The 24,325-nt window shown below is 40.9% G+C and overlaps 3 protein-coding genes across 3 annotated transcripts; 2 read left to right on the top strand and 1 right to left on the bottom strand.

Moving 5' to 3' along the window:
* Window positions 1-438: 438 nt before the first annotated feature.
* LOC118998342 (protocadherin gamma-A1-like) lies at window positions 439-3,103 on the bottom strand. The gene is given in 5 exon segments (XM_037062479.1): window positions 439-1,255; window positions 1,257-1,698; window positions 1,701-1,814; window positions 1,817-2,646; window positions 2,648-3,103. Coding segments are annotated over 5 exon segments (2,424 nt in total). The 5' UTR covers window positions 2,920-3,103; the 3' UTR covers window positions 439-489.
* A 7,962-nt stretch (window positions 3,104-11,065) lies between these two features.
* TAF7 (TATA-box binding protein associated factor 7) lies at window positions 11,066-13,363 on the top strand. Its single transcript, XM_037062451.1, has 2 exons — window positions 11,066-11,363; window positions 11,489-13,363. Exon 2 carries the CDS (start codon window positions 11,794-11,796, stop codon window positions 12,877-12,879), a length of 1,086 nt encoding a protein of 361 aa, XP_036918346.1. The 5' UTR covers window positions 11,066-11,363; window positions 11,489-11,793; the 3' UTR covers window positions 12,880-13,363.
* A 3,929-nt stretch (window positions 13,364-17,292) lies between these two features.
* Window positions 17,293-21,992, top strand: LOC118998337 (mitochondrial ornithine transporter 2). Its single transcript, XM_037062466.1, has 2 exons — window positions 17,293-19,670; window positions 19,706-21,992. Exon 2 carries the CDS (start codon window positions 19,712-19,714, stop codon window positions 20,615-20,617), a length of 906 nt encoding a protein of 301 aa, XP_036918361.1. The 5' UTR covers window positions 17,293-19,670; window positions 19,706-19,711; the 3' UTR covers window positions 20,618-21,992.
* The last annotated feature ends 2,333 nt before the right edge of the window (window positions 21,993-24,325 follow it).

Here is a 24,325-nt window from a genome sequence, read left to right as displayed (position 1 = left end):
CTCCTTAAATGTCCTCAAATAAAATAGCACCCTGACACATGACAGATGACATCTACATTACATTTAGGGATAAACTAGGGGGTGTATGTAACTGAGAGGAATTTTAAAACTCTGTTAGCAACATAAATATCAGTGGGTCTTTTCTAGACAAAGCCCATCCTTGCCAGATAAACCCCCCCAAATATAAAACTTTTTGGCCAGAGGCAAGCAAAAAAATGGTGGAAGCCAGATCTCCTCATTTCTGAGGCAGCAAGTGCTCTTTTCCCCACTGAGGTGGCACCTTATCCACATTCTTCATGCCAACCTCCTACAGTCTTGCCTTTTCAATAATAGAACAATTATTAATATATTGAATCTAAATACTTAATAATGATTTCCGAAGATTTGTAAATAGAAATCTACAAAGATAAATGGGAAATAGAAGTGTTAGTAGTAAAGAATGAAAGCAAGTAAGTAAACTCAGGGATTATTTTTAACTAGGTAAATTTACTACAAAAAGTTTACCTGAGAAAACATTTCCTTTTTGCCTTCAAGTAAAGACTGAGGTGCTGATAGAAGATCACTTTTCTCACAGCTCTCCTGGCTGATGAGCATGTCCGCATAGTTGGGCTGGAGGAAGATCAGGTGACTCTTCCGTGAGTCCACTGTGAGGGAGACCTCGTGGGAATAGGTCTGCAGGAACGCCTGTACCCCGTCCATGCCCACAAAGTGAGAGGCAGGCATGCCTGCCAACCCAGCTCCTGAGGCCTGGAGCAGCCGTGATGTGTGCCAGCGCCTGAGCCTGAGTGCCAGCAGCACCATGACAAAGGCAAGAAAGATGCAAGAGACAGCGGCCACCGCCACAACCAGGTACAGCGTGAGGCCTGAAGCATCAGAGTTGTGCGGGACCTCCAGGCTGCCCAGCTCTTCCAGAGTGTCTGGGATGCTGTCAGCCAGGGCCACCATGAGCATGACAGTGGCCCACAGAGGGGGCTGGCCATGATCCTGAACAGCCATTACCAGGCTCTGCTTGAGCACATCTCTGTCCAGCAGGGTGCAAGCAGTGTGCACCTTGCTCATGTGCAGCCCCACCACAAAGAGTCCTGGCTCGCTGGCCTTGAGCAGGCGGTAGGACAGCCAGGCATTCTGACCTGAGTCTCTGTCCACTGCCATGACTTTGGTCACCAAGTAGCTGGGTTCTGTAGAGTGAGGCGCTAGCTCCACACCAGTGGAACCGTCAGTGGGGAATGTGGGGTATAGAATCTCTGGTGCATTAGGAATGGTTCAGTAGGAATATGCTCAGTGACACGTTACTGCCGAGTGGTGGGTCCCTGCTGTCATGTGCAGTCACTCTCAGTTGCAGGTCCTGAAACTGCTCATAGTCAAAAGATACAAGCGCATACAGGATCCCAGTGTCTGAGTTGATGGAAACGTAGGAGGACAAAGGTGCCCCCTGGATGGTGTCCTTAATCAGGGAGTAAGTGAGTCATGCATTCCCATCGCTGTCAATGTCTTGGGCTGTCACAGAGAAGATGGAGGCTCCTCTGGGGTTGTTTTCCAGTATGTAGGTGGAGTAGGAGTCCTGGGTGAAGGCAGGGGGATTGTCGTTGATATCTGTCACTTGCAATGAAATGTGCATTTCAGTAGACAGAGTCAGAGTTCCCTGATCTGTTGCTATTACTGTGATGCTGTACCTGAAGGTAAGTTCTCTGTCCAGTGCTCTGTCACTAAATGGTAATAATTATCAACTAACTCTTCTAATTTAAAGAGTAGATCTCTAGGAATGGAACATGTAGTGTGACTATTGTCTCCAGAGTCCTGGTCATGCACACTATAAGAGCAATTATGGTTGCAGGAGGAAAGTTTTCTGGGACTGCAGTAGTGACAGAGGTGATGGTCACTTCTGGACCATTATCATTTATATCTAGAACTCTGATCAGTACCTTAGTTTGAGACATAAGGCCTGCACCATCCTGAGCCTGAATTTCCATTTGGTACATTTTATATTCCTCAAAATCCAACGATCCTTTATTTGTTATTTCTCCCATGTAAAAATCCAACTGAAATATTTGGGCTACTTTTTGGTCTATATTATGAAAGGACTATGTTACTTCTCCATTGGCTCCTTCATCTGGGTCAGTAGCTTTTACTATGAGCAGTCGAGTGCCCAGTGGCACGTTCTCTGGGACATTTATGTGGTACTGTGCTTGAGTAAATGCTGGAGGATTGTCATTTGCATCCACCACCTAAACATGAATGCGGAGGGTTCCTGAATGGACTGGGTTGCCCCCATCAGAAGCGGTGAGGAGAAGACGGTGGACAGCTTCTTCTTCCCTATCCAGGGGCATCTGCAGCGCCATCTCCGGGTGTCGGGATCCATCAGCTCCTTGTTGCATGTCCAGGGAGAAATGAGCGTTGGAGCTGAGCTGGTAGCTCTGGAGTGAATTAATTTCCACATCAAGGTCTTGCCCAAAAGGCAGAGGGATCCTGGTACCTGGAGTGGTTAGTTCGTTCATTTTAAATTCCACTTCACCTAACTGGAATTGGGGAGTGTTATCATTAACATCAATTATTTCCACTTCAACAGGGAAAAGCTTCATTTTATCCTCTACCAAGATGTTAAAATTCACCAGACACCTCTCGCTCTGAGCGCAGAGCTCCTCCTGGTATCCTACCCACTGTGACCAAGCTGCCGCTGCTTCGAGGATTCAGAGCAAAAAGCTGCGTCCTACCTCTGGAGACGATGCGGACTCCTCGCTCCGCCAGCTCCTGGGGTTGTAGCCCCAGGTCTTCGGCAATGTTGCCCACGAAGAAACCTTCGTCTGTCTCTTCTGGCACGGAGTGGCGGATCTTCCTGGCCTGAGCTTCCAACAACAGCTCTAGAAAAAGGAACAGGAGGACCTGCCCGCTGTAGCCGGGCAGCTTCACCCAAATCGCCATTGCTTTCTCGCTTCACAGTTTTCTCCCAGTCCGGTACCAGGGGTATTGTTTCTCTGCTCTTCTGAACTTCAATTAGCTGAATTTTCAGGAGAATGCCGGTCGGAAAGTGGTCCAGGTCTGGGCAGCCTCAGGGAGATTGTTTTCAATCTGGCGGTGAAGTTCTAAGAGGCTTTTATTTTGGGGGGGGATAGGGGGTGGGGGGGAAGTTTGTCACGCTCGTGCTGCCTGTTATCTCCTAGACTGGTGTACAGCGGCGCCTGGAGTCACAACCAGTTACTACACTCTCATATAACAAACTTCTTACTAGCCTAATCTATCTTTCCTTAATTCTTAGTTTATTTGTAAAGGAAATAATTAAGCACTGTACAATATATGTATAAAAAGGAGAAACTACTATGTTCACTTAAATAATCACGTCTAAATGTTGCTAAATTTCAGTATGGAGTAGAAACCTGTCAATGCTTCCTACTCAGGGAATATTACCAAGAGGACAAAAATCATCCCTCCACTCTGTTGTATATGTCGACCACCTGATAATTTCTCAGGCAACAGAGAATAGCAACTGCCTGTGGGGATGAAAAAGTCAAAGTAAAAAGTAAACTTTTGAACGTAAGTCAGACTTTAAAAAAGATTATACTGTCCCATTTACTCCCCATTGTGCTTTGAATATTTAACAGAAACCTTGGCATTTTTGGAAAATAAGTTTTACCATATAGTTTTTTAAATCCTTTTCTGAAGTATCTGTTTATTATGTGGATATCAGTTTTTTAAAGACCTTTAGTTCACTCAAAGGTAATATATTTTGGATAAAACAACACTGGGCTCTTGGAAAAATGCCACACAAATGTCTAATTTAAACTTCAAATTTAAGAAACACAAAAGGTAGTAATATTCCTCAAAACTGAAAAGGAGGCCACATCTTTATTTTCAAACTATTAGAATAATATATATTCCCCTATAAGCACACTCAATTTCTCCGAGAGGTTGGTTTCCTTAAATAGCAGGACTTTTAGATTAGATTGTCTTCCTTTTTCCACTTATTGCAAAATTAGTAAAAGATCACTAAGTAAAATGTCTCAACCTTAGAGTGACTTATTTATCTTTAACTAAAAGTTAGGGAAGAATGTTCTTGGGTCAGATGTTGGCAGCCCACCCTTAGACACCATGACTGAGAAGAGCCTAGAAAATGTGGAAACAAAGGAAACAATTAAAAGCCACAATAAGCCCTGGCTGGCGTAGCTCAGTGGATTGAGCGTGGGCCTGTGAACCAAAGGATCTCGGTTTGATTCCTAGTCAGGGCACATGCCTGGGTTGCAGGCCAGTTCCCAGTAGGGAATGCATGAGAGGCAACCACACATTGCTATTTCTCTCCCTCTCTCCTTCCCTTCCCCTCTAAAGATAAATAAATAAATAAATAAATAATTTAAAGCCACGATAATAATTCTTAGAAGGAGAATTTCTGTCTTGTATAAAGAATCTATAATTTCTCAGCTTCTCAAAGGCAAGTATATGGAACTCAAGGGCAGAATCGTAAAGATACAGTGAATCTTCTTCAATGTTGCAAGGAAAGAACTCTTTAGTAGGAAACAGAATTTTTGAGAACATACACTAATGGGCACAAATCTTTCTCCAAATGAATTGTCCAGATTAATGAGACAAATCAAAATCGACATAAAAATAGTAAGTAAACTTGTAGAGCTCCCTTCCCCCACCAAAAATAAAAACAACAAAATTTATTTATAACAGGATATTTATGAAATAAAAGCATTAAAACTCACATGTATATATTTGAATCCAATGTAATATTTAAGACTTCAATGCTAGCAGTACAGAGAATATACAGTTGATGCATGTTTCTTGAGTTAACTTTAAATTAAGATTTTGCAATATCTGAAGCCACATGCAGATTATAGAAATAGGACAAATCTCTTTTGCTGAAGTGAAACCAACTCCAAATCCAGGCTTGGATCAGAGCCAGGACAAAGGCAGGGCTTGAGGAGCACTGTAGGCACTGCCTGATGACCAGTCACTGGAGGAGCGAGGGCACTGAGATCAAGCCAAAGCCAGGTAAAACTGTAGTTCTGCCTGCCTAGAAGCAGGTGTCCAGCTGTTGTTGAGGTCTGGCAGCAACTCCTGTAAACTGTAGGTAAAGACCAGGTGCAGCATGATGTCTGTTGCCATTGCCCACAGTGACCTGGAGAGCAGAATTCTGTCACCCATAGATCCACAATGTACATCCCCCTCTTGTGCATCCCTAGGTTGAAGAGTTAGAGTTGGTGGTCTGAAACATCCAATAAAACAGCCAAGCATTGCACCCAAGTCAGTGTTCACCTTGGTGACCAGGTAGCCAGGCCCCACAGTGCATGCTCTTGCACTGAAGAGGGCTGTGATTTCCAGGTGAAGTTCCTGGCATCGTGTTCTCTGTGTATTTCCTCCATGATGGTCCACCAGTACAGACACGCTCAGGATGACACTGAACCCAGATGAACCCTGGCCATGAGCTCATAGAGTCAGCTCAAAGGTAGGCTGCAGTGAACACCACTGTGCTCTGTGCTCACCCACAGGTCAGACAACAGTGCCAGCAGCACTGCAGATGGATGAACCATAAGGAAGAAAAAGGAGATGTTTAGGACCCCCAATGTGGACTGGAAGCACTAATGTGTGTGATGGAGGTTCTGGAGCTGTTCCCAGTCTCCTGAACTATATAGGAAGCCTGTTTGAAAACCAGAGTGGTTTGGTTGATGTGGGTTATATGCAGAGTGGTATTTTGCTGGAGCAGAAGGACAGCCTGTCCTCATCCATGACTATGATGGTGATATTGTACTTCAAAGTCTGTGCTCAGTTTAGAATTTCTTCTGCCAGTAGCTTACAAAAAATTAAACAGTAATTTTTAGAGGTTAGTTGTTTGGCTGTGTGTTTATTACTCTCCACAGTATCTTTTACTTCTCACACTGACCAGCGTGGCTCAGTTGGTAGAGTGTCATCCTGCAAAGCAAAAGGTTGCCAGTTGGATTCTGAGTCAGGGCACATGCCTGGGTTGTGAGTTTGGTTCCTGGATGGGTGTGTATAAGAGGCAACTGACCCCTCATGTTGATTTTTTTAAATGCCAAATTAAATATCTTTCACTTCTCCAATTAAGCAAGGTCTCTGCATCCTATTGTTTTGGTTACAGCAACCATATTTCTTGCCTCTAACAAAACTAGATACCCATCTGAAAGTCATCTGCACTGGTAAGGTTTATAATTCTAAAGTTGAAGTAGAGACTTCAACCAGGTTTCTAGCATTTTCCTTAAACTGCCTCCACTCATCTCTTCTACCCCATGATTTAATGTCACTCTTTCAAGTCAAGATGGTGCTGTCATTGTTGAACACTAGATATATTCTGCGTGCCCTGTGCGATTGTGTGGAGAGTGTAGGAGAACTCTATGTAAGGGTGTCATATAGGTCGGTGGGGATCACCTGAAGAATGCCAAAGGGAGGTGGAGTGCAGTTCTCCTGCAGGCAGGTTCTGCTGTATTCCTTGTGGCTCAGTATGGGAGGAATAGCTTTGGCACCCAAAACCTGCATTTTGCCCTGAGCTGTTCTGTCCACTCCCCACCACTAAGTGGTACCAGCTCTGCTCTTCTGGTCCTGATTTCTCCAATAGTAACCAGAGTATTTACTGCTCCAGCGCTCTCTTTTATTCCTGGGATGGAGGACATAGTTATTGAAGCTGATCTAATTCATTCATGGAGAATTACTCGAAGCATCCAAATCTATTGTAGTTTAGGATGCTTCAAGTAATGGTTTGCTTCTATTAAGATATTTTTCTAGAATTTTCAAAACAAAATGTCTGCCCTAAACCCTGTTATTTAAAGTCAGGATGAATACGTTTCTATGAAAAGCATTTCTAGAATTTCCAGTGAAGGTCTGATATTCAACGGGCTTAGGATTTCCTTTGGCATATCCACTATTATCTATCCTATTATTTCCAATTTTGTCCCTGCTCTCCTCGCTGGCAACAAAGGAAGACTTACTTCTCAGCACTCACCCATGGTTCTGGTCACTGACATGCAGATCTTCGGCGAGATTCCCCATTTTTAAACCGTTGGCCGTTGCTTCCGGAGCTCCAAGCGAGTCTGCTGCGTCACTAGGCTGAACAAAGACAGCAAGAAGGCAAACAGTGCTTCCGCACTCCGCGCGCCTTCCCTGCGGGGGTCTTCTTCCTATCGTTTCTCAATGTTGCTTCTCAGATCCGAATATACCTCCTATATAGTTGATCCCAGATTACAAACCTGTGCTGGAAAGAAAAGGCAGCGCCTCACTCTGGATGATTACACATTCATTTGAAACACTGTATAAAAGATGGCAGCAGAGACCGCTCTGCATGTCTTTCTCCAAAATCTGCGGGAATCGCTGCGTCAGTAGCCAGTGGATTACTTTGCTTCATTCCACCCACGGATTGGCCGACAGCGGCACCCAGAGGTCCAGACGGATGTCTATTCTCATTTCTGAAAATTCTCACAGGAGACTGCATTTGCTTTATTTTCAGGACTTATTTTAGAATACCAGTTGGGTTAGTACAGAGCCTGCAAGTCATTATTTCTTGTTGACAAAGTATCAATAAAATGGTATTCCCACAAAATTTAAATAAAACATTTTAAATTGACTAAAATACATATGGAAATTCTCACAGAATTTTTCTTCTTGACATTTCTTTTTGAAAAAGATGATATACTATGGAAGCTTCATTTTCTCATAAAACCGTTTTACTAAATGTCCATTGTAAAAAGAATTTTACGTTACAAAAAAGTCCCACTGTAAATTCTACAATACAGAAAAATTTTCTCTATAAGAAGGTAGAAAATACTGATAAAATTTTTAAATCTCTAGTAATTGCATTATGTAATTACTGATTTAAAGAATTTATATTCTATGCCCATCCATAGTTTTTAAATACATATGAACTTTTTTCTTTTTTATTACTGCAAAATATACTTGACTTAAAATTTACCATCTAACCATTTTAGATGTATATTTCAGTGGTATTAAATATATCCATAATGTCATATGACCATCTCTATCATCCATTTCCATAATTGTTTTCATCTGTAAACCTGAAACCTATATCCATTAAATGATAATTCCTCACTCTCCCTTCTCTGCAGCCCCTGGCAAACCCCATTCTACTTTCTGTCTCTATGGTTTTGACCACTCTACATAGCTTATATAAGTAGAATCATATAGTATTTGATTTTTTGTGACTGGGATATCCTTTACATAGCATAGTATCCTCAAGGTTCTATGTTGGAACATATGTCAGAATCCTTCCTTTTTAAGGCCAAATAATATTCCATTGTATGTATACACCACATTTTGCTTATCCACCCATCTGTTGATGAACATTTGGATTGCTTAAAACTTTTAGCTATTGTGAATAATGCTGCTATGAACATGGATGTACAAATATCTCTTCAACACTCTGATTTTAATTCTTTTGGATATAAACCCAGATGTGGAATCGCTGGATCATCAGGTAATTCTATTTGTAAGTTTTTGCGGAACCTCCATACTGTTTCCCACAGTGGCTGTATGGTTTTATATTCCCACCAACAGGGGGCACAAGGGTTTTAATTACTCCACATCCTTGCCAACATTTGTTATTTTCTGTTTTTTTTTCAATAGCAGTCATCCTGAAGAGTGTGAAGTGCTATTTCATTGTTGTTATGATTTGCATTTTCCCAATGATTAGCAGTGTTGAAAATCATCTTTTCATGTGCTTACCAGTCATTTGTGTACTTGTGGAATTATATATATACTATAATAATCTTCCAAATAATTAGCTCTTTCATGAACACTATTGGTTGTCTCTATACACTGAATATTTGTATCCCCTTCAAATTCATTATGTTGAAACTAATACCCAATATGATGGTATTTGGAGGTATAGCTTTTGGGAGGTGATTAGGTTCGTGAGAGTGGAGTCCTCATGAATAGTATGATTGTACTTGCAAAAGAGGTAGCAAAGAGCCCCCACACAACTTCTACCATGTAAGGTCACAGTTAAAAAAAACAACAACTACTGTCTATTAATATGGAAGCCTGCCCTCACCAGATATCAGATCTAGAAGTGTCTTTACCTTGGACTTCTCAGATTCCAGAACTGGGAAATAAATTTCTATTGTTTACAAGCCATTCGGTTTATGGTATTTTGTTGCAGCAACCCAAATGGACTAAGACAGTTGCCATGTCCTTTCCTTTCTTCTAACACTTTGTTTTTAATTTAGGGGCCCACTCTCTGCCTACCTAAGGCAAAGTTGAACCTATTCATAGCTGTAGTAGGTTCTGAGAGAGAGAAACCAATAGTGGTAATCTCAATCCACTTCTCAGTATTTAGTTAGAAATATAGGCTTAAAACAAGAAGTTGAGGCAGGGTTTCTCAGCCCTGATACTACTCGGTCAGATAATTCCTGTTGTGTTTGGGGTGGGAAGTGTTCTGTGTATTATAGAATACATGTATATAGCAGAATCCCTGGCTTCTACCCACTAGGTGCCAGTAGACACCACCCCCACAGTTGTAACAGTCAAAATTGTCTTCAGGCATTACCAAATATCACCTCTTCCCCACCATCAAAATGGTGACTGTTATTAAGCCAGGGATAGATAGATGAAAAAGAAGAGAGGAAATAGATCATTCAGGAAATTATAGATAAATCAGCCCTCTTCAACACCTTATAGAACACAGAGAACTAATGTACAGTTGCCTTAAAGAGCATAATTTCAACTTCAAACTTAACATAAAAAAACTGGCGACAGGCCATTTTAATTTTCTTTCATGATACACAGTCTACCAAAACCAAGGAAAGCACATTCACACACAGTATTAGGAAACCTCTTTGCTCATAACAATTAGCACTGTCCTGGACTAGAGAGGAGATGTCTACGAAATTACTCTAGCTCATTTTTAAGTGATATAGAATGTATTTTCTCTTATAAATTAATATAGGAGTTAGGCTACATTTATGTTCCCTCTAGATGGATCAGTTGGTTCATTCAACCAGCAAATATGTTTTGTGCATCCCCTGTGCTTTGGTAGGAGGTAATGGGACATGATGTACAAGATAGAAGATTCCTGATTGTCACAGGGCTTCCCAGCTGGGATAATGGAGACAATACCCAAAATACCCAACATAAAGAAAAAAAGCAAATTTTGAAAATGTTGATCACATAAGAACTTTGCATTAAACTTAGATGCAGTTGTTAATATTTTAGAAGATAGAAATTAAGTTTTTAATGATCTTGATGCTCTACCAAACTGATTCCATAAAAAAAAGGAAATGAGTAGAAGTGGAAACTGTTACACAATTAGGCTTAAATACTACATATACGTGTTGATGAATACCTGACTACATATAGAAGAAACAAGCAGAAAAACAGTTAGCAAAGTAATAAAGGTGGAATGAAAAAAATCCTAACTAAAATTTTCTGACGAGTGGCAGAGAGTAATATTTCAATTCCACTCTGCCTCAATCAGCCCATTTGTTTGTCAGAGAACTCTGTCCTAAAGGGACATGTGCCTTTAGGAGAACACTTACTTCTTTATTTACATTTTATATCTACTTCAAACATATTAAAAAGGAGTCATCCTGTTTCCTTCGGATGCTTCACAAAAGAAACAGACCCTGAAGCAAGGGTCCACTCCAGTCACTTTCATAACCAATGTTATGACGGAATTATACAGTGGGCAGCATGTCCTCTCCACTCCACTGATCTGGGTACTTTAAAACGCACCGCATGGCTAGTCATAAATTCTTTCATCCGCTCTCAAATAGATATACCGTGAGGAACATCCGAGATGTTTTGAGAAGCAAAGAAGCTTTCTGCATGGACGCCCTATACCCGACAATCCCCGGAAGCTGAGGAGCTATTCGGCCCCACAGCGATCCAATAAACGTTCTGGCTTAGCGGTAGGGAAAAAGGCGGATGCTAGAGGACGTAGGTCTTTCTTGGAACCGTGCCTAAATACTGGACATACTTTCAAACCAATAGCTCTTTAAGAAATTATTCCCATCGCATAAAACCAAGAAATCGCGAGAAGACAGCCGCACAGCGGGTACCGTGATTTGCGCATTGCGCCTGCGCGCTGCGAAGCAACCGGCACTTCCGCCTGAGGAGAGCTGTCACTCACAGCCGTCGCTCGCCCGGCGCCGTGACGCGGTGCTTTCTTTTCCGCTTGGTGTGTATCCTGGCACAGAGGTCTGCGGAGCTGGGAGCTGCAAAGACTTCAGGTTGCGCGTCTCGGGCCATTTCACTGCTAATCAGTACGGGATCGCTTTGCCAAGAGTGAGGAAGAACAAAGGAGTAAGGAAGGAGACCGTGGGCCGCCGGCCGCCGGCTGCCGTGCTCCGAGTGACTTTTTCTTCGCTCCTGTCCGGAGAAGCGGGTTTTACAGTCGTCACTGGATTGTAAGTATCTGAGGTGAAGAGAGCTCACTGCGCCCTGCTTTTTCACTTTGTTTTGGGAAAGTTTGTGAGGTGGGTGTGTCTTCTGGGGCTTTGCTTAACTTTCTGTACTGTAAATCATTCCGCAGGATCCGCCATTTGCTTTCCTGCTCGCTAGCTCTCCGTATTGTCCGGCAGCGGCATCTAGAGGTTGGAACTTGGCATTGCAGCTAATATATTTAAATGGACCTGAATATACCAGTGTCTGTAACAATTGGTATTCAGTCACAGCACATTTAAAGACTTGGTGCTTAATTCAAAATTAAGAAAACAGACTCTTACCTGCTGTGGCACTTAAATATTTCAACTAATACAAACTGGTCCATTTGACTGTTGCAACAGCTGGAACTTTTTAGTGCAACAAGTGGTTATTGGAGAAGTGACTTGCAAATAAATGAAAATGAGTAAGAGCAAAGATGATGCTCCTCACGAACTAGAGAGCCAGTTTATCTTACGTCTGCCTCCGGAATATGCTTCTACTGTGAGGCGGGCAGTACAGTCTGGTCATGTCAACCTGAAGGACAGACTGACAATAGAGTTACACCCAGATGGACGTCATGGAATTGTCAGAGTGGACCGGGTTCCACTGGCCTCAAAATTGGTAGATCTGCCATGTGTTATTGAAAGTTTGAAAACTATTGATAAAAAAACCTTTTACAAGACAGCAGATATCTGTCAGATGCTTGTTTCCACAGTTGATGGTGATCTCTATCCTCCAGTCGAGGAACCAGTTCCTGCTGCTGCTGCTGCTGCAGCAGCAGCTACTGCTGCTGACCCCAAAGCAAGCAAAAAAAAGGATAAGGACAAAGAGAAAAAGTTTATATGGAACCATGGAATCACTCTGCCTCTAAAAAATGTCAGAAAGAGAAGGTTCCGGAAGACAGCAAAGAAGAAGTATATCGAATCTCCAGATGTTGAAAAAGAAGTGAAGCGTTTGCTGAGTACAGATGCTGAAGCTGTTAGTACTCGTTGGGAAATAATTGCTGAAGATGAAACAAAAGAAACAGAAAATCAAGGCCTTGATATCTCTTCTCCAGGAATGTCAGGCCACAGGCAGGGCCATGACTCATTAGAACATGATGAGCTTCGGGAGATATTCAATGACCTCAGCAGCAGCAGTGAAGATGAAGATGAGACACAGCATCAAGATGAGGAGGATATCAACATCATCGACACAGAGGAAGATCTGGAAAGACAGCTACAGGACAAGCTAAGTACATCAGATGAACAGCACCAAGACAATGAAGGAACCAGTCAGCTGGTTATAGGAATTCAGAAACAAATTGATAACATGAAAGGAAAGCTCCAAGAGACCCAGGACAGGGCGAAACGACAGGAAGATCTCATCATGAAAGTGGAAAACCTGGCTCTCAAGAACAGATTTCAGGCTGTGCTAGATGAACTCAAACAAAAGGAAGACCGAGAGAAGGAGCAGCTCAGCTCTTTGCAAGAAGAGCTAGAATCACTCCTAGAGAAGTAAGAAGAGTTTTTGATACTTAATTTCATTCCATAGAATGATCAGCATTAGAAGAAAAATTTTGGCTTCATCACCTGGATGGGATACAACTTAGCAGTAATTCCCATTTCCTCTGCTCCTATTGAATTTGCATTAACAGCTATAAATGTGCATGTCCATTTCATTTGCCTCTTACAGCTTTCCTGGGTGTTTATCCTGTAGGAAGTAGGAATGTATGACAAATAAATGTAGAAAAATTACAGGACTAGTGGAATGAACAGTTCAACCTTAGTAGTAATGACTTCACTGCAGGACTTTGCTGTTTCTCATTTGCCAGGAGCTACTATCACTGGTCTGTGATGCCATCTGAGATTAGTAAGAAGAGTAGCCTAGAGGCTAGTGAATCTAATTTGCATATGCTTTCCCATGCAGTAGCTATTTTTCAACATGTAGAGTTATAAATCATTTTATAAAGTTGTTTTAACACAATAAAAACTAGTTTTTACCTTATAATGTGTCTTGTACTTTTAGGGGTAGTGGGTGTCAGATCCTCTTGTGAGGTGGTTATTGGTGGGGTTTAAGGACAGAAATTTTATCCTGTTTTGTAGGGAAAGAAGCAGTTATGTCAGGTTTTAAGAAAAAGATAAACAGCAGGTGCAGAAAAAATTGGGAAATGTCTTTGTATTCTGTTAAGATTCTGGTCCATTCGGAGGTTAAGAAACACTAGGTATAGAGCCTTCCTAAATTACCCTAATTTTTATACATGAAGGTCTTTTTTTTAATGCTTTGTGGGTTTGTTTTTGTTTGTTTTTTTAAGAGCACTATAGTCACCTGCTTAGTATATTAGAAACAAAACAAATCCAGGGCTATCAGGTACTGTTGAAGAAATCATTCCATTGGGTTGGATTAAGATTATATACCTAAATATCTTAACTTACTTTCTGTAATTATTTAATATTCTGAGAACCTAGGTGATTTGTCCATATCAGTTTATCAGAATTGCTCATATAGGAAATTGGTAGGTACATAGTCAGATATTTCAAAATTCCTTAAGCATAATTTTCATGGTTTTTTAAAATATGTGCTAAAGATTGTAATCTAATGCCTCCACTTGAGCTGTTTGGAAGACTGATGAAATTTACAAAATGCAGAGTTGTCCACAATTCACTTACAGCATTAGTTCATAAAGAAGATCTTTGGTTTGAAAATATTAGCCTCATGAAGCAAACATTTTAAGCCCATTATTTGCCAGATATTTGACAAGAAACATTAGAAATGGTAAACAAATTTTCCGGACCTCTCAAGTCTACAACCATGCTTTCTGATAATTTCTCTCTTGCTAGCTGATCATTTTTCCTTTACCAAAATTTTTTCATAATTTTAAGATTTCAATATAAAATATGGAGGTTTAAGCAAAGTTTCTCTCAATATCTAGGCTTTGGATTATTTCTTGAGATTTGCAAATAATGAGGCAAGTTTTCCTAGTACATGAGGGTGGTAGGTAACAAATTCTGTTTTAGTACATTCGGAATTTTTCTATGAGATTGACACCTGAAAAGCTTTCATCTTATTTGGCTTTATAGTAGATCATTTATCAAAGTAATTCTTAGGATGACTGTAACACTATGATGGTTAATTTCCATTAATAATGGGAAGGAGAGAGCTGCACACAAAAGCAGAATTAGTGACTTGATTACCCCCATTTCCGTTTCAAGCTCTGCTGATTTTCAAATCCATATTTCTAAGCCTGGTATCTTTTCAACTTCAGATTTAGTATAGTCAGCTGTGTATTGGGAACACTCACTTATAAGTGTTACTTCAGGCAACTCAAATTTAAATGTTCAAAATGGAGCCCTTTATTCCTTTTCTTGAAGGCTTGTTCTTCCTCCTGTGTTTCTACCACCATCCCAGTTACTGAAGCTAGAAAAAAAAATTTTAAACACTGTGTTTATTTTTAGAGAGAGGGGAAGGAGAAAGAAACATGGATCTATCGTTGCAGGCACCTGGCCCACAATCCAGGCAAGTGTCCTGACTGGGAATCAAACTGGTGACCTTTCAGTTCACAGGCAAGGTGCCCATTCTACTGAGCCACACCAGCCAGGGCTGAAGCTAGAAATTTAACCCAGCATCTTTGACTACTCCCCCTTACTACTGATTTTACTTTTCTCTTTTTAAAAAATATTTTTTAAGATTTTATTTATTTATTTTTAGAGGGGAAAGGAAGGAGAGAGAAAGATCAATGTACGGTTGCCTCTTGTGAGTCCCCTGCTGGGAACTGGCCTGCAACCCAGGCATGTGCCCTGACTGGGAATCAACCGCGATTGTGTGGTTCGTAGGCCCTCGCTCAATCCACTGAGCTACACCAGCCAGGGCTTGATTTTACTTTTCTGAAAAGCTCTTCAGTCACTCTCCTTTGTCTGCACTGGTACTGTCCTTGTGTAAGCCATTATCTCTCATCTAGCAAGTAGCAGTAGCTTCATTAATCTGGCCACCAAAATAAGATACATTTCATCATGTCACTCTGTGCTTAAAACCATTCAGTGGTACATCATTATTTCAGGATTAAGTTTATATTTCTTAAAAAGGAACACATGAGTATGTGTGTTCTAGTTACCTTTTTAGCCTTATATCATCACATCCTCATTGTTTTCAATCCACACTGAACTTACTTAACATTTTTTCAAGGAGTTTAATTACTCCTTTTGCTCTCTTGGGCCTAAGAACCTTTTAACAAGCTGTTCACTTCACCTAAAATACCCTCCCCTTTATTTGGCTACATCCTACTTAACTCTCAGTCTCAATCTAAATATCGCTGGTCCCGATGTCTTTCTTGAGCTCCATCTAGGTTAAGCAATTTTATTACGGTTTTGCCTATACTCTTCTTTTAAACAAGTATTTATTGTACTGAGCAATACCAGACACTGTATGAAGTCCTGAACTGAATATTTAGTGTCTGTAGTCTCTTGAACTATATATTAGTCTAGTGGGATAACTGGTCTGTTACGCATTTATCACACTGAAGTGTAAATTACCTGTTGCTCATATCCTCCACTGTGCTATAAATTCACTGCCTAGGCACTTTGGCTTGTTAGTCACTAAACTTAGTACATCATAAAGACATTAAAATTTCAGGGTCAAGAGATGTAGTGCCTGGGACTCTATCCTAGCTCAATGACTTACTATGTTATCTTAGGCAAGTAATAATCTGTTTGCCTCAATTGTCTCATCTCTAAAATGGAGGTGATAATATATTACCTACCTCATAGGGCTGTTGAGTTTTTTGCTGTTGGCTATTGAGTTAATATAGATAAGGGATTTACAGCAGGGCCTGGAATATAGTAAACAGTAAAAACACTATTATTGCCTACTGAACTAAGGTCTGATCATAATAGAGAAATAATTAGTTGAATTAAAGAGTTATCCAGATGGTGGGAAAATGTACAAAGAAACAGCCATTTTAAACATGGTCGACTGATTTCAAATTAAGTAAAGTATAAATTAAACAGTTTGCTTATATCTGCATCATAAATAAGTCGACTCACTATTGTAACTTTATTTTTTATTTGATTTATTTATGGCTTGGCTTTGCATTAATATTAAAAAGTCCACAATGGAGAGTAATTATCAGTTATATAAACTTGGGAAGGACTTCAATGAAGATTGGGGTCCATTTCCCTTCAAATAAATTCAGAGTTATAAAAAAGATCCAGCTTTATCAAGGGGGGTTGCATTTGGCTAATGAGTGTGGGTGTGATTGGGCTAGTTTTCAGTATTTCTGGGTTCAAGAGCAAAAATAATGAAGAAATCTTTAAAAATTAGTGTTTTAAAATATTACAGAAATAAGACTAAAAAAAGTGAAACAATACAGCAATTTTATAAAAAAAAAATTCCCTTTCACACCCTTTCTAGGGTAAACTTAACATTTTGGAATATGTGTCATTCCAGGTCTTTATTTATTATACAATTAATTGTATACATATATGTAGTTCTAGAAAGCAAAATAAAAATACTATTTTGTTAGAGACATGATTCTGTAACTTTCTCAAAAATACATTGTGCACCCCTGCCAGGTAGCTAAGTTGGTTAGAGCATCATCCCAATATGCTAATAAGGTTGTAGGTTCAATCCCCAGTCAGGGCACATACAAGAGTTAATCAATGGATGCATAAGTAAGTGGAACAACAAATTTATGTTCCTTCCTCTCTCTTTCTCCCCACTTCTAAATCAAGTTTTTGAAAAAACATTATGAGCCCTGGCTGGTGTAGCTCGGTGAATTGAGTGCTGGCCTGTAAACCAAAGGGTCACAGGTTTGATCCCCAGTCAGGGCACATGCCTTGGTTGTGGGCCAAGTCCCCAGAGCAGGGTACATTAGAGGCAACCACAGAGTGATGCTTCTCTCCCTCTCTTTTCTCCTTCCTTTCCCCTCTCTCTAAATTAAAATCTTAAAACATTATGAGTATCCTTCCTTAGCATGTGTAGGTTTGCTTTTTTTCACAATATAGGTATTTTCTTAATTTTATCTACTCCCATATTGTGTAGTGTTTATGCTGGTCTCTGTTCTCCAAGTCCAGCTGTTTAGTGAAACTTCATCTTCATCTCTTACTATTTACGCAGCTACATCTGACAATTCAATGAATACACTATTTCCCTATTAATGCTCTTGGATCCCTGGCCTTTACTAATCTGTTTTCTCCAAAACACTGAAAAAGCAGTGGATGATTTATTGCAGTAACCCTGTGTTTCTTGTGTTTATTAAAACTCAGTATGCTTTTAGAAAACAGTGAATCAGATGTAATTAATTGAAAATCAGCAGTCATTATTAAAACATTGAATGCACTTCTAAACTCAATAGGGACTCCATAATAAATATTAAAACACACTTTTTTCTCCCTGTCTTCCTTGAAGGTCTATCAAAATATTAAAGCTTCCCTCAAATATGACATGGAGGATTTAAAAATCTTTTTCTAGTTTAAAATGGAAGATTGTTTTCACATATCTCTGTCAAAAAGCCTGCCAAAATAACAGTAACCCCCAAGGTTAAGAGAAGAAGAGATGAGACAACATTAAGTAATAGATGTCAAACCATTTTCAGAAGGTCAAAGCAGATAAATGATAATTCAGAAATCAGAGAAAGTTACATGTGAAATGTCTGCAAGGGAGTATACCAAGAAGAACAAACCCACTTGATGTGTGAGATTTTTTGCAAGCATAAGTTTCCAAGGAAGGGGAATGCTGTGGGGCTGGAAACGGGATTCATTAAAGTTGTTCAGAGCTGTTGAATATCCAAGATCCCTGTCTGAGCCTAGTAATCTAGGTGACTCCCTTCCCCACCCACAGATGGATTGTTTCTTTTTGTTTTATTATATTTTGGAAAGTTTATTTTCTAGGTAAATTGAAGCAAAGACTCAAAGTCAGAGAAAGGCATAGATGAAGCTTGGGATGTATAGCATCAAACAAGGGAATTATGTTAAAATCTATATCCTTTACTGCAGGAATGTCACCCGTTCTTCCCCCATCTTGGTCTTACTAAATCAGTATCCAAAAGATATCCCTTCCTTTTCCTCTCCTGCCCAACACACACACAGTCAATCGGAAGATGATTCTCTGAAAAATCCATGTGGTTCTTGAGAAAATACAGCCATATGGGCATTCTCCAAGAAGAAGCAGGTCACATTATTTATGACAATATAATCTGCTGACAAGTTCTACTAATGCAGAGTCTATTTTTCAGTGCCTCGCTTTTAAATGTTGACAGCCAAAGATAATCAGATGAGGAAAGCTTTCAAGATGGAAAGATCATTTTAGTATACTTTCTGCCCTTTCTCCCATTTTGTTTTTAACCCCCATAGTAAAATCCCAATTAGGCCTTGGAATGTGAGCATCTGGGAAGAAAAAGTATGTCCAAAAAGCTGTATCTTCACTAATGTCCCAAATTTCACCTTACCTTGGAAGCTAGTGCAGTCATATATATCCAGAATTTACGCCACTGCTGCACAAAACTATGGCTTAAAAACATGAAACTTAGCAAGCACAGACAGCTGGAACCACACAGCCTTTTTCCTACCAAGTTTTTTTTAGCAATATATAAATCTCTTTTCCAAGCCGAGTAAAGTGCCATGTCCTACCTCTAGAAATGATGAGGACTCAGTCCCACCAGCTCCCAGGGCTCTAGCCACAGGTCCCTGGCGATGTTGCCATGAAATAGCCCTCCTCTAGCTCCGAGGGCCTGGCGTAGCGCTCAGGCCCCTCCAGCGTCCCCAGGAGCCGGACCTCAAGAGGCCTTGCAGAGCTGGTCCCTCTGCTGAGCCTCCATTTTCGTCCCAGAGGGGATGAAGGGCTTTCTAGTCGAAAGCATCCGCGCCCCCAGTGGTTGGTTTGTCTTCCCTATTTAAACCTCTTTTTGGGTAGATTGACCCTTGACTCCAGGCTTCAAAAATTGGTAGAGGTTCCCATTTTGTCTCTCAGGGACACAGGCAGGGGCTGGCTTAACAGGAACCTATCGCCCCGCCTCCGCCTCTGGAAAGCAGCACCAAGAGTCTCCTGGACCCTGCAAAAATGTGTCGTGTAGCTTTCAGTTGGGGTGCTCGTTAAAGGTTTACGTATTCAGGCCGCGTGCCCGGCGTGCTGGCTCCGGAATCGCGGTTCCGAGGCCGCGCCGCAGGGCTTGTGGGAGAGCTCGCGCGAGACCGCGGGCCAGGAGTTACTTCAGGGCACCGGGAGACGGCCCGGCCTGGCCTGGGGTTAAGCGGCTTTTCCGGCAGCGGAGTGTCAGCTAAGAGTAGGCGGCGGGGCCAAAGACATCCACAGCAGCTCCAGAGAGTCGCCTTCCGGGAGAACAAGGAGCGAGTGGGAGAACATGAGGTCCAACCCCGCCATTCAAGCGGCCATAGACCTCACGGCAGGGGCCCTCGGCGGCACCGTGTGTGTCCTGACCGGGCAGCCCTTCGACACAGTAAAAGTGAAGATGCAGACCTTCCCCGGCCTGTACAAGGGCGTCACCGACTGCTGCCTGAAGACGTACTCCCAAGTAGGCCTGCGCGGCTTCTACAAGGGGACCGGCCCAGCCCTGATGGCCTACGTCGCCGAGAACTCTGTCCTGTTCATGTGCTACGGCTTCTGCCAACAGTTTGTGAGGAAAATGGTGGGACTGGACAAGCAGGCAAAGCTGAGTGATCTGCAGACTGCAACTGCAGGCTCCTTGGCGTCAGCGTTTGCTGCGCTGGCCCTGTGTCCCACTGAGCTTGTGAAGTGCCGTCTACAGACCATGTACGAAATGGAAATGTCAGGGAAGGTAGCCAAAAGCCGCTCCACAGTTTGGTCCGTGGTAAAGGACATCCTTAGGAAGGATGGCCCCTGGGGCTTCTACCACGGACTCTCCAGCACTCTCCTCCAAGAAGTACCAGGCTATTTCTTCTTCTTCGGTGGCTATGAAGTGAGCAGATCGTTTTTTGCCTCAGGGAGATCAAAAGATGAACTCGGCCCTGTCCCTTTGATGTTAAGTGGTGGAATTGCTGGAATTTGCCTTTGGCTTGTCATATTCCCAGTGGATTGTATCAAATCCAGAATTCAGGTTCTTTCCATGTCTGGAAAACAGGCAGGATTCATTGGAACTCTTTTAAGTATTGTGGAAAGTGAGGGGATAGTAGCCTTATATTCTGGACTGTCAGCTACTCTGATTCGAGCATTCCCTGCCAATGGGTCACTGGTTTTGGCTTATGAATACAGCAGGAGGAGGATGATGAGCCAGTTTGAAGTGTACTGAAGTGTCTTGGTGAACCTGGATCCAAATACACATCTTTGAGGACTATAGTTTATCTCAGGGTTTCATGGAGTACTGGACTAATGTAGAATTTTTTTTTTTTACTTCATGGAATTTTGTTTTTGTTGTCTTCTACCCTAAATCTTAAACTTTATAGAAGAACCTTTATTTTTCATGTACAATTTCTGCCCATCACTGTACTGAAATAGAAAAGTTGCTGCTTTTGTGTTTTGTAGGATATACAGAGTGAGCAGGATATACAGGTGGCCCAATATACCTAATCTGAAAGGCTAAATGAAGTTATAACAGCTTTTGTGTAAACCTGTACATACATACAGTTTGGTTGGTTAGGTGTTAGTGAAACAGTTTGGATCTATTTAATTCCGTGTCACCAGAAAAACCGAGTTAATTATGTTTCATGAAGGTGGTTAATGATTGCTTAACTTACTGAAGATGTAGTTTCTGTTTTAAATTGTGTTCTGTGCTAAGCAATTAAAGTTTTTTTAAAAAATTTGTGTTGTAATTGAAAACCAAAATACCCATCTAGATTTTTAAGAAGAGAATATATGGCTGAGTCTTCCAATTCTTGAGTTTCAGAGTTGGCATCCTGGATTTTTCTAAGATGCTCTTAAAATACTGCCATCCGCTTACTTTCAAAGTAGGATTCTATTCCACACTTCTCTCCTAAAAAACTTCCCCTCTGTGGGGCTTTAGGTTGAGGAAGGGGTTGAGGGGAAGGCTCTGTGCTGTTATGCTTTGATGAAGACCCATGTAGCTAACAACAGTTCTTAGCTTTTAGTTTCTGAGTCCTGGTCTGGGTAGGACTCCAGGGTGTTTTCTGGGCCCATTAGGAGTTGTTGGTTTACTTCAGATTGTTTCAGAAGTCAAACCCTTCCAGGGAAGAGAGAAAAGCTTTTGTTCCCTGTTTGGTGTTCAAGTGACAATATTCACAGACGAAGTCCTCTCCTCTCAGGCAGAACTAGACAGAATTTAGTGCTTATACTCCACAGTGAGGAATGTTAAGGCTGAACCATCCTGAAGTGTACCCTGAGGTCATGGTTATACAGTATTGGAATCTTTTAAATTTCATACTATCAGTGAAGTTTAATGATAACTGTATATGGAGTGTGACTTTATAAAGCAATAAGCTGTAAGAAAAGTAATTTTATTAAATTATACCATATATGTATGTATATATGCACAAACAAAAAAAAACTCACTTCGTCTGATCCCACAAACTGTCACCACTAAAATAAGCCCCATCATTCCTTGCTGCTCCAAGGCCAGCAGAGTCTTCAATTAAAAGTCTTAAGCAGACTGTAAAGCTAAAAGCAAGCAGGCTACCAGTTTTTTAAAATACTTTATAGTTCTTTTTCTTTTAGAAAAGATTTTATTTATTTATTTTTAGAGAGAGGGGAAGGAAAGGACACAGGGAGAGAAACATTAATGTGTGAGAGGTTGCCTCTTGCACATGCACCAGCTGGGGACCTGGCTCACAACCCAGGCATGTGCCCCAGCCTTGAATTGAACCAGTGATGTTTCACTTTGCAGGACAATGCCCAACCAACTGGTCCACACCTGTCAGAGCGCTACCAGTCTTAATAATAGTTCACAGAATGTGTATGTATCACTGTCAGCAGAACATTAATCTTGTGTACAATCTCCAGTTTCCTTTAGCTTTTGCTATTTGTAAAGCTTCTGCTGAAATCATGGTCCAGTATTTGGGTATAATTTTTACCATTTTAGATCTGTATTCCAGACAAAAATATAATAATGTGAAATATTGTGTTTAAAGAAATTTGGGTGTCATATTATTAAATTATTTACCTAAATAAAACATTTTTTAACTCACACCACTTACAATATACTGTATTGACTTCTGGGTATGCAGACATTAATATGTGGATTCTGTTCTCAAAAACAATTATTTTTTTCTTTGTTTCTTTCTTTTTTCTTCTTCTTCTTCTTCTTTTTTTTTTTTTGATAATAACTCTCCTGCCAGGCCCTCCTGCTTATAAAAACCTTCCATTTTGTAAATCTTCTCTGAGCATCCTTCTAGCTGCTAGATGGGATGTCCTATTTATAAATCACTAATTAAGCCAATTAGATCTTCAAATTTACTCAGCTGAATATTGTTTTTTAACATAGCATATTCATTAACTCAGTGTTTCCTTTTTTATTAAGGTATAATTGACCTATAACATCCACTTATTTATGATTTTGTGTGGAAAGATGACACTTATTTCTAAGATTTAAATAGATCAAATCCATTTTTCCAATGCCTGGTCTTATTTTAAACTTCACTTCCACATGGCATAATTTACTCCTCAACTTTGAAAAATCTTTCTGATATTTATTCTATTATTTGTCCTAAGGTCAAGGCCAAGTGGTCCACATGCTACAGTGAAACTGTAGCTAGAAATTCCTTCTCTGTCCTAGCTATCATAGGATACCAAGCTATAGCAATTGTTAGGTATGTATATGTGACATCTCAGAAGGATCATATCTAGCAAAGGTTTTTTAAACCTGCCATTTTCTTTAATTGAACAAGAAGATACCCTCAAGTTGCTGAGCTTGGAAGGAAAGGAGTTTCTTTATCTTCTGTCCCAGAGCTCTAAGGAGGAGTGACAATTATCTCTAGGAAGTTGTCACATACATAAAATAGTCACAAGAGGTTTTTTTACTCAAGGCCAGAAAGTAGCCTTCTGTTCAGAGCCTGCATTTCCAACTTGAACGTTATCTGAGTTTTGGAATCCCTGTTTCCAAATTCTGTAACTCTCTGTTCTCTTGGATCTTATCCAGATCCAGAAGAAATGGCCCAGAAGTCATCACTGAGAGACTTTTTAGAAATATATTGAGAGGGGAGAGAATCATAGGGGAAAAGGGGATGGACAAACATGAACAAGTATAAAGGACACATGGACAATAACTAAGGTGGGGGGCGGAAATGGGAGGGAGGTGGGGAGCACTGGGGGTGGCAGGGCTGGGAATACAAGACAGAAAATTGTACTTGAACAAGAATTAAATAAAAATAAAAATTAAAAAAATAGAAGTATATTGTTTCAGTCTTGGAACTGTCGTCTAAGCCTGGGACCTGCCATGAGCTCCACCATCCACAGTATTCTCAGCTCCCTTCTAGAGCCAGCACTTAAACACTGGATCCTTGTCAGTGGACTAGCATTTTCTTGCCAGTCAACCTCTTCAAGGTTGGTAGTGGTCATCAGCACTGATGTTCTATTCATTGCACGAAGCTTAATGGCTTTTTCAAAACCATATCAGAACATTTGGTGTTAGTGGCTTTAGTCTGCACCTTGAGATGGAAAATTTCACAGGTGGGTAAGTAGCTTTGTGGAAAATTAGCCCCTCTTAACAATCTTGCATATTGTGTGAGTGAAAAAAATGTCCCCAGAAAGGATATTTGTTCCTCCAGGTAAGTGTCTGTATAGTGAGTATTTCTACCCCAACCCAAAGGAGTTTCACTGGGCCCTCCTCAGCAACCTGGACTCTCAGCAGACATTGACTAGCGCATCTTTCCACATACTTTGCTCACTGATTTATATACAAATAGCTCTCTGTGCATTCAGATGAAAGGCTCCTTTCTACCTTTGGAGAAATGGCAGATGGGCTCTTCTCTAGCCAGTGCCCAGGTTCCTGATCTTGGTTCTTAGAAACATTGTCCCTAAAAAGCCTTCTCCATCTTCTCAGCACTAG

Source organism: Sturnira hondurensis, unplaced genomic scaffold, assembly GCF_014824575.4.
Source record: "Sturnira hondurensis isolate 20B ecotype Veracruz unplaced genomic scaffold, ASM1482457v3 Scaffold0001120, whole genome shotgun sequence".
In the NCBI taxonomy this organism is placed as follows: Eukaryota; Metazoa; Chordata; class Mammalia; order Chiroptera; family Phyllostomidae; genus Sturnira; species Sturnira hondurensis.
This window is presented reverse-complemented; position numbering and strand designations above follow the sequence as displayed.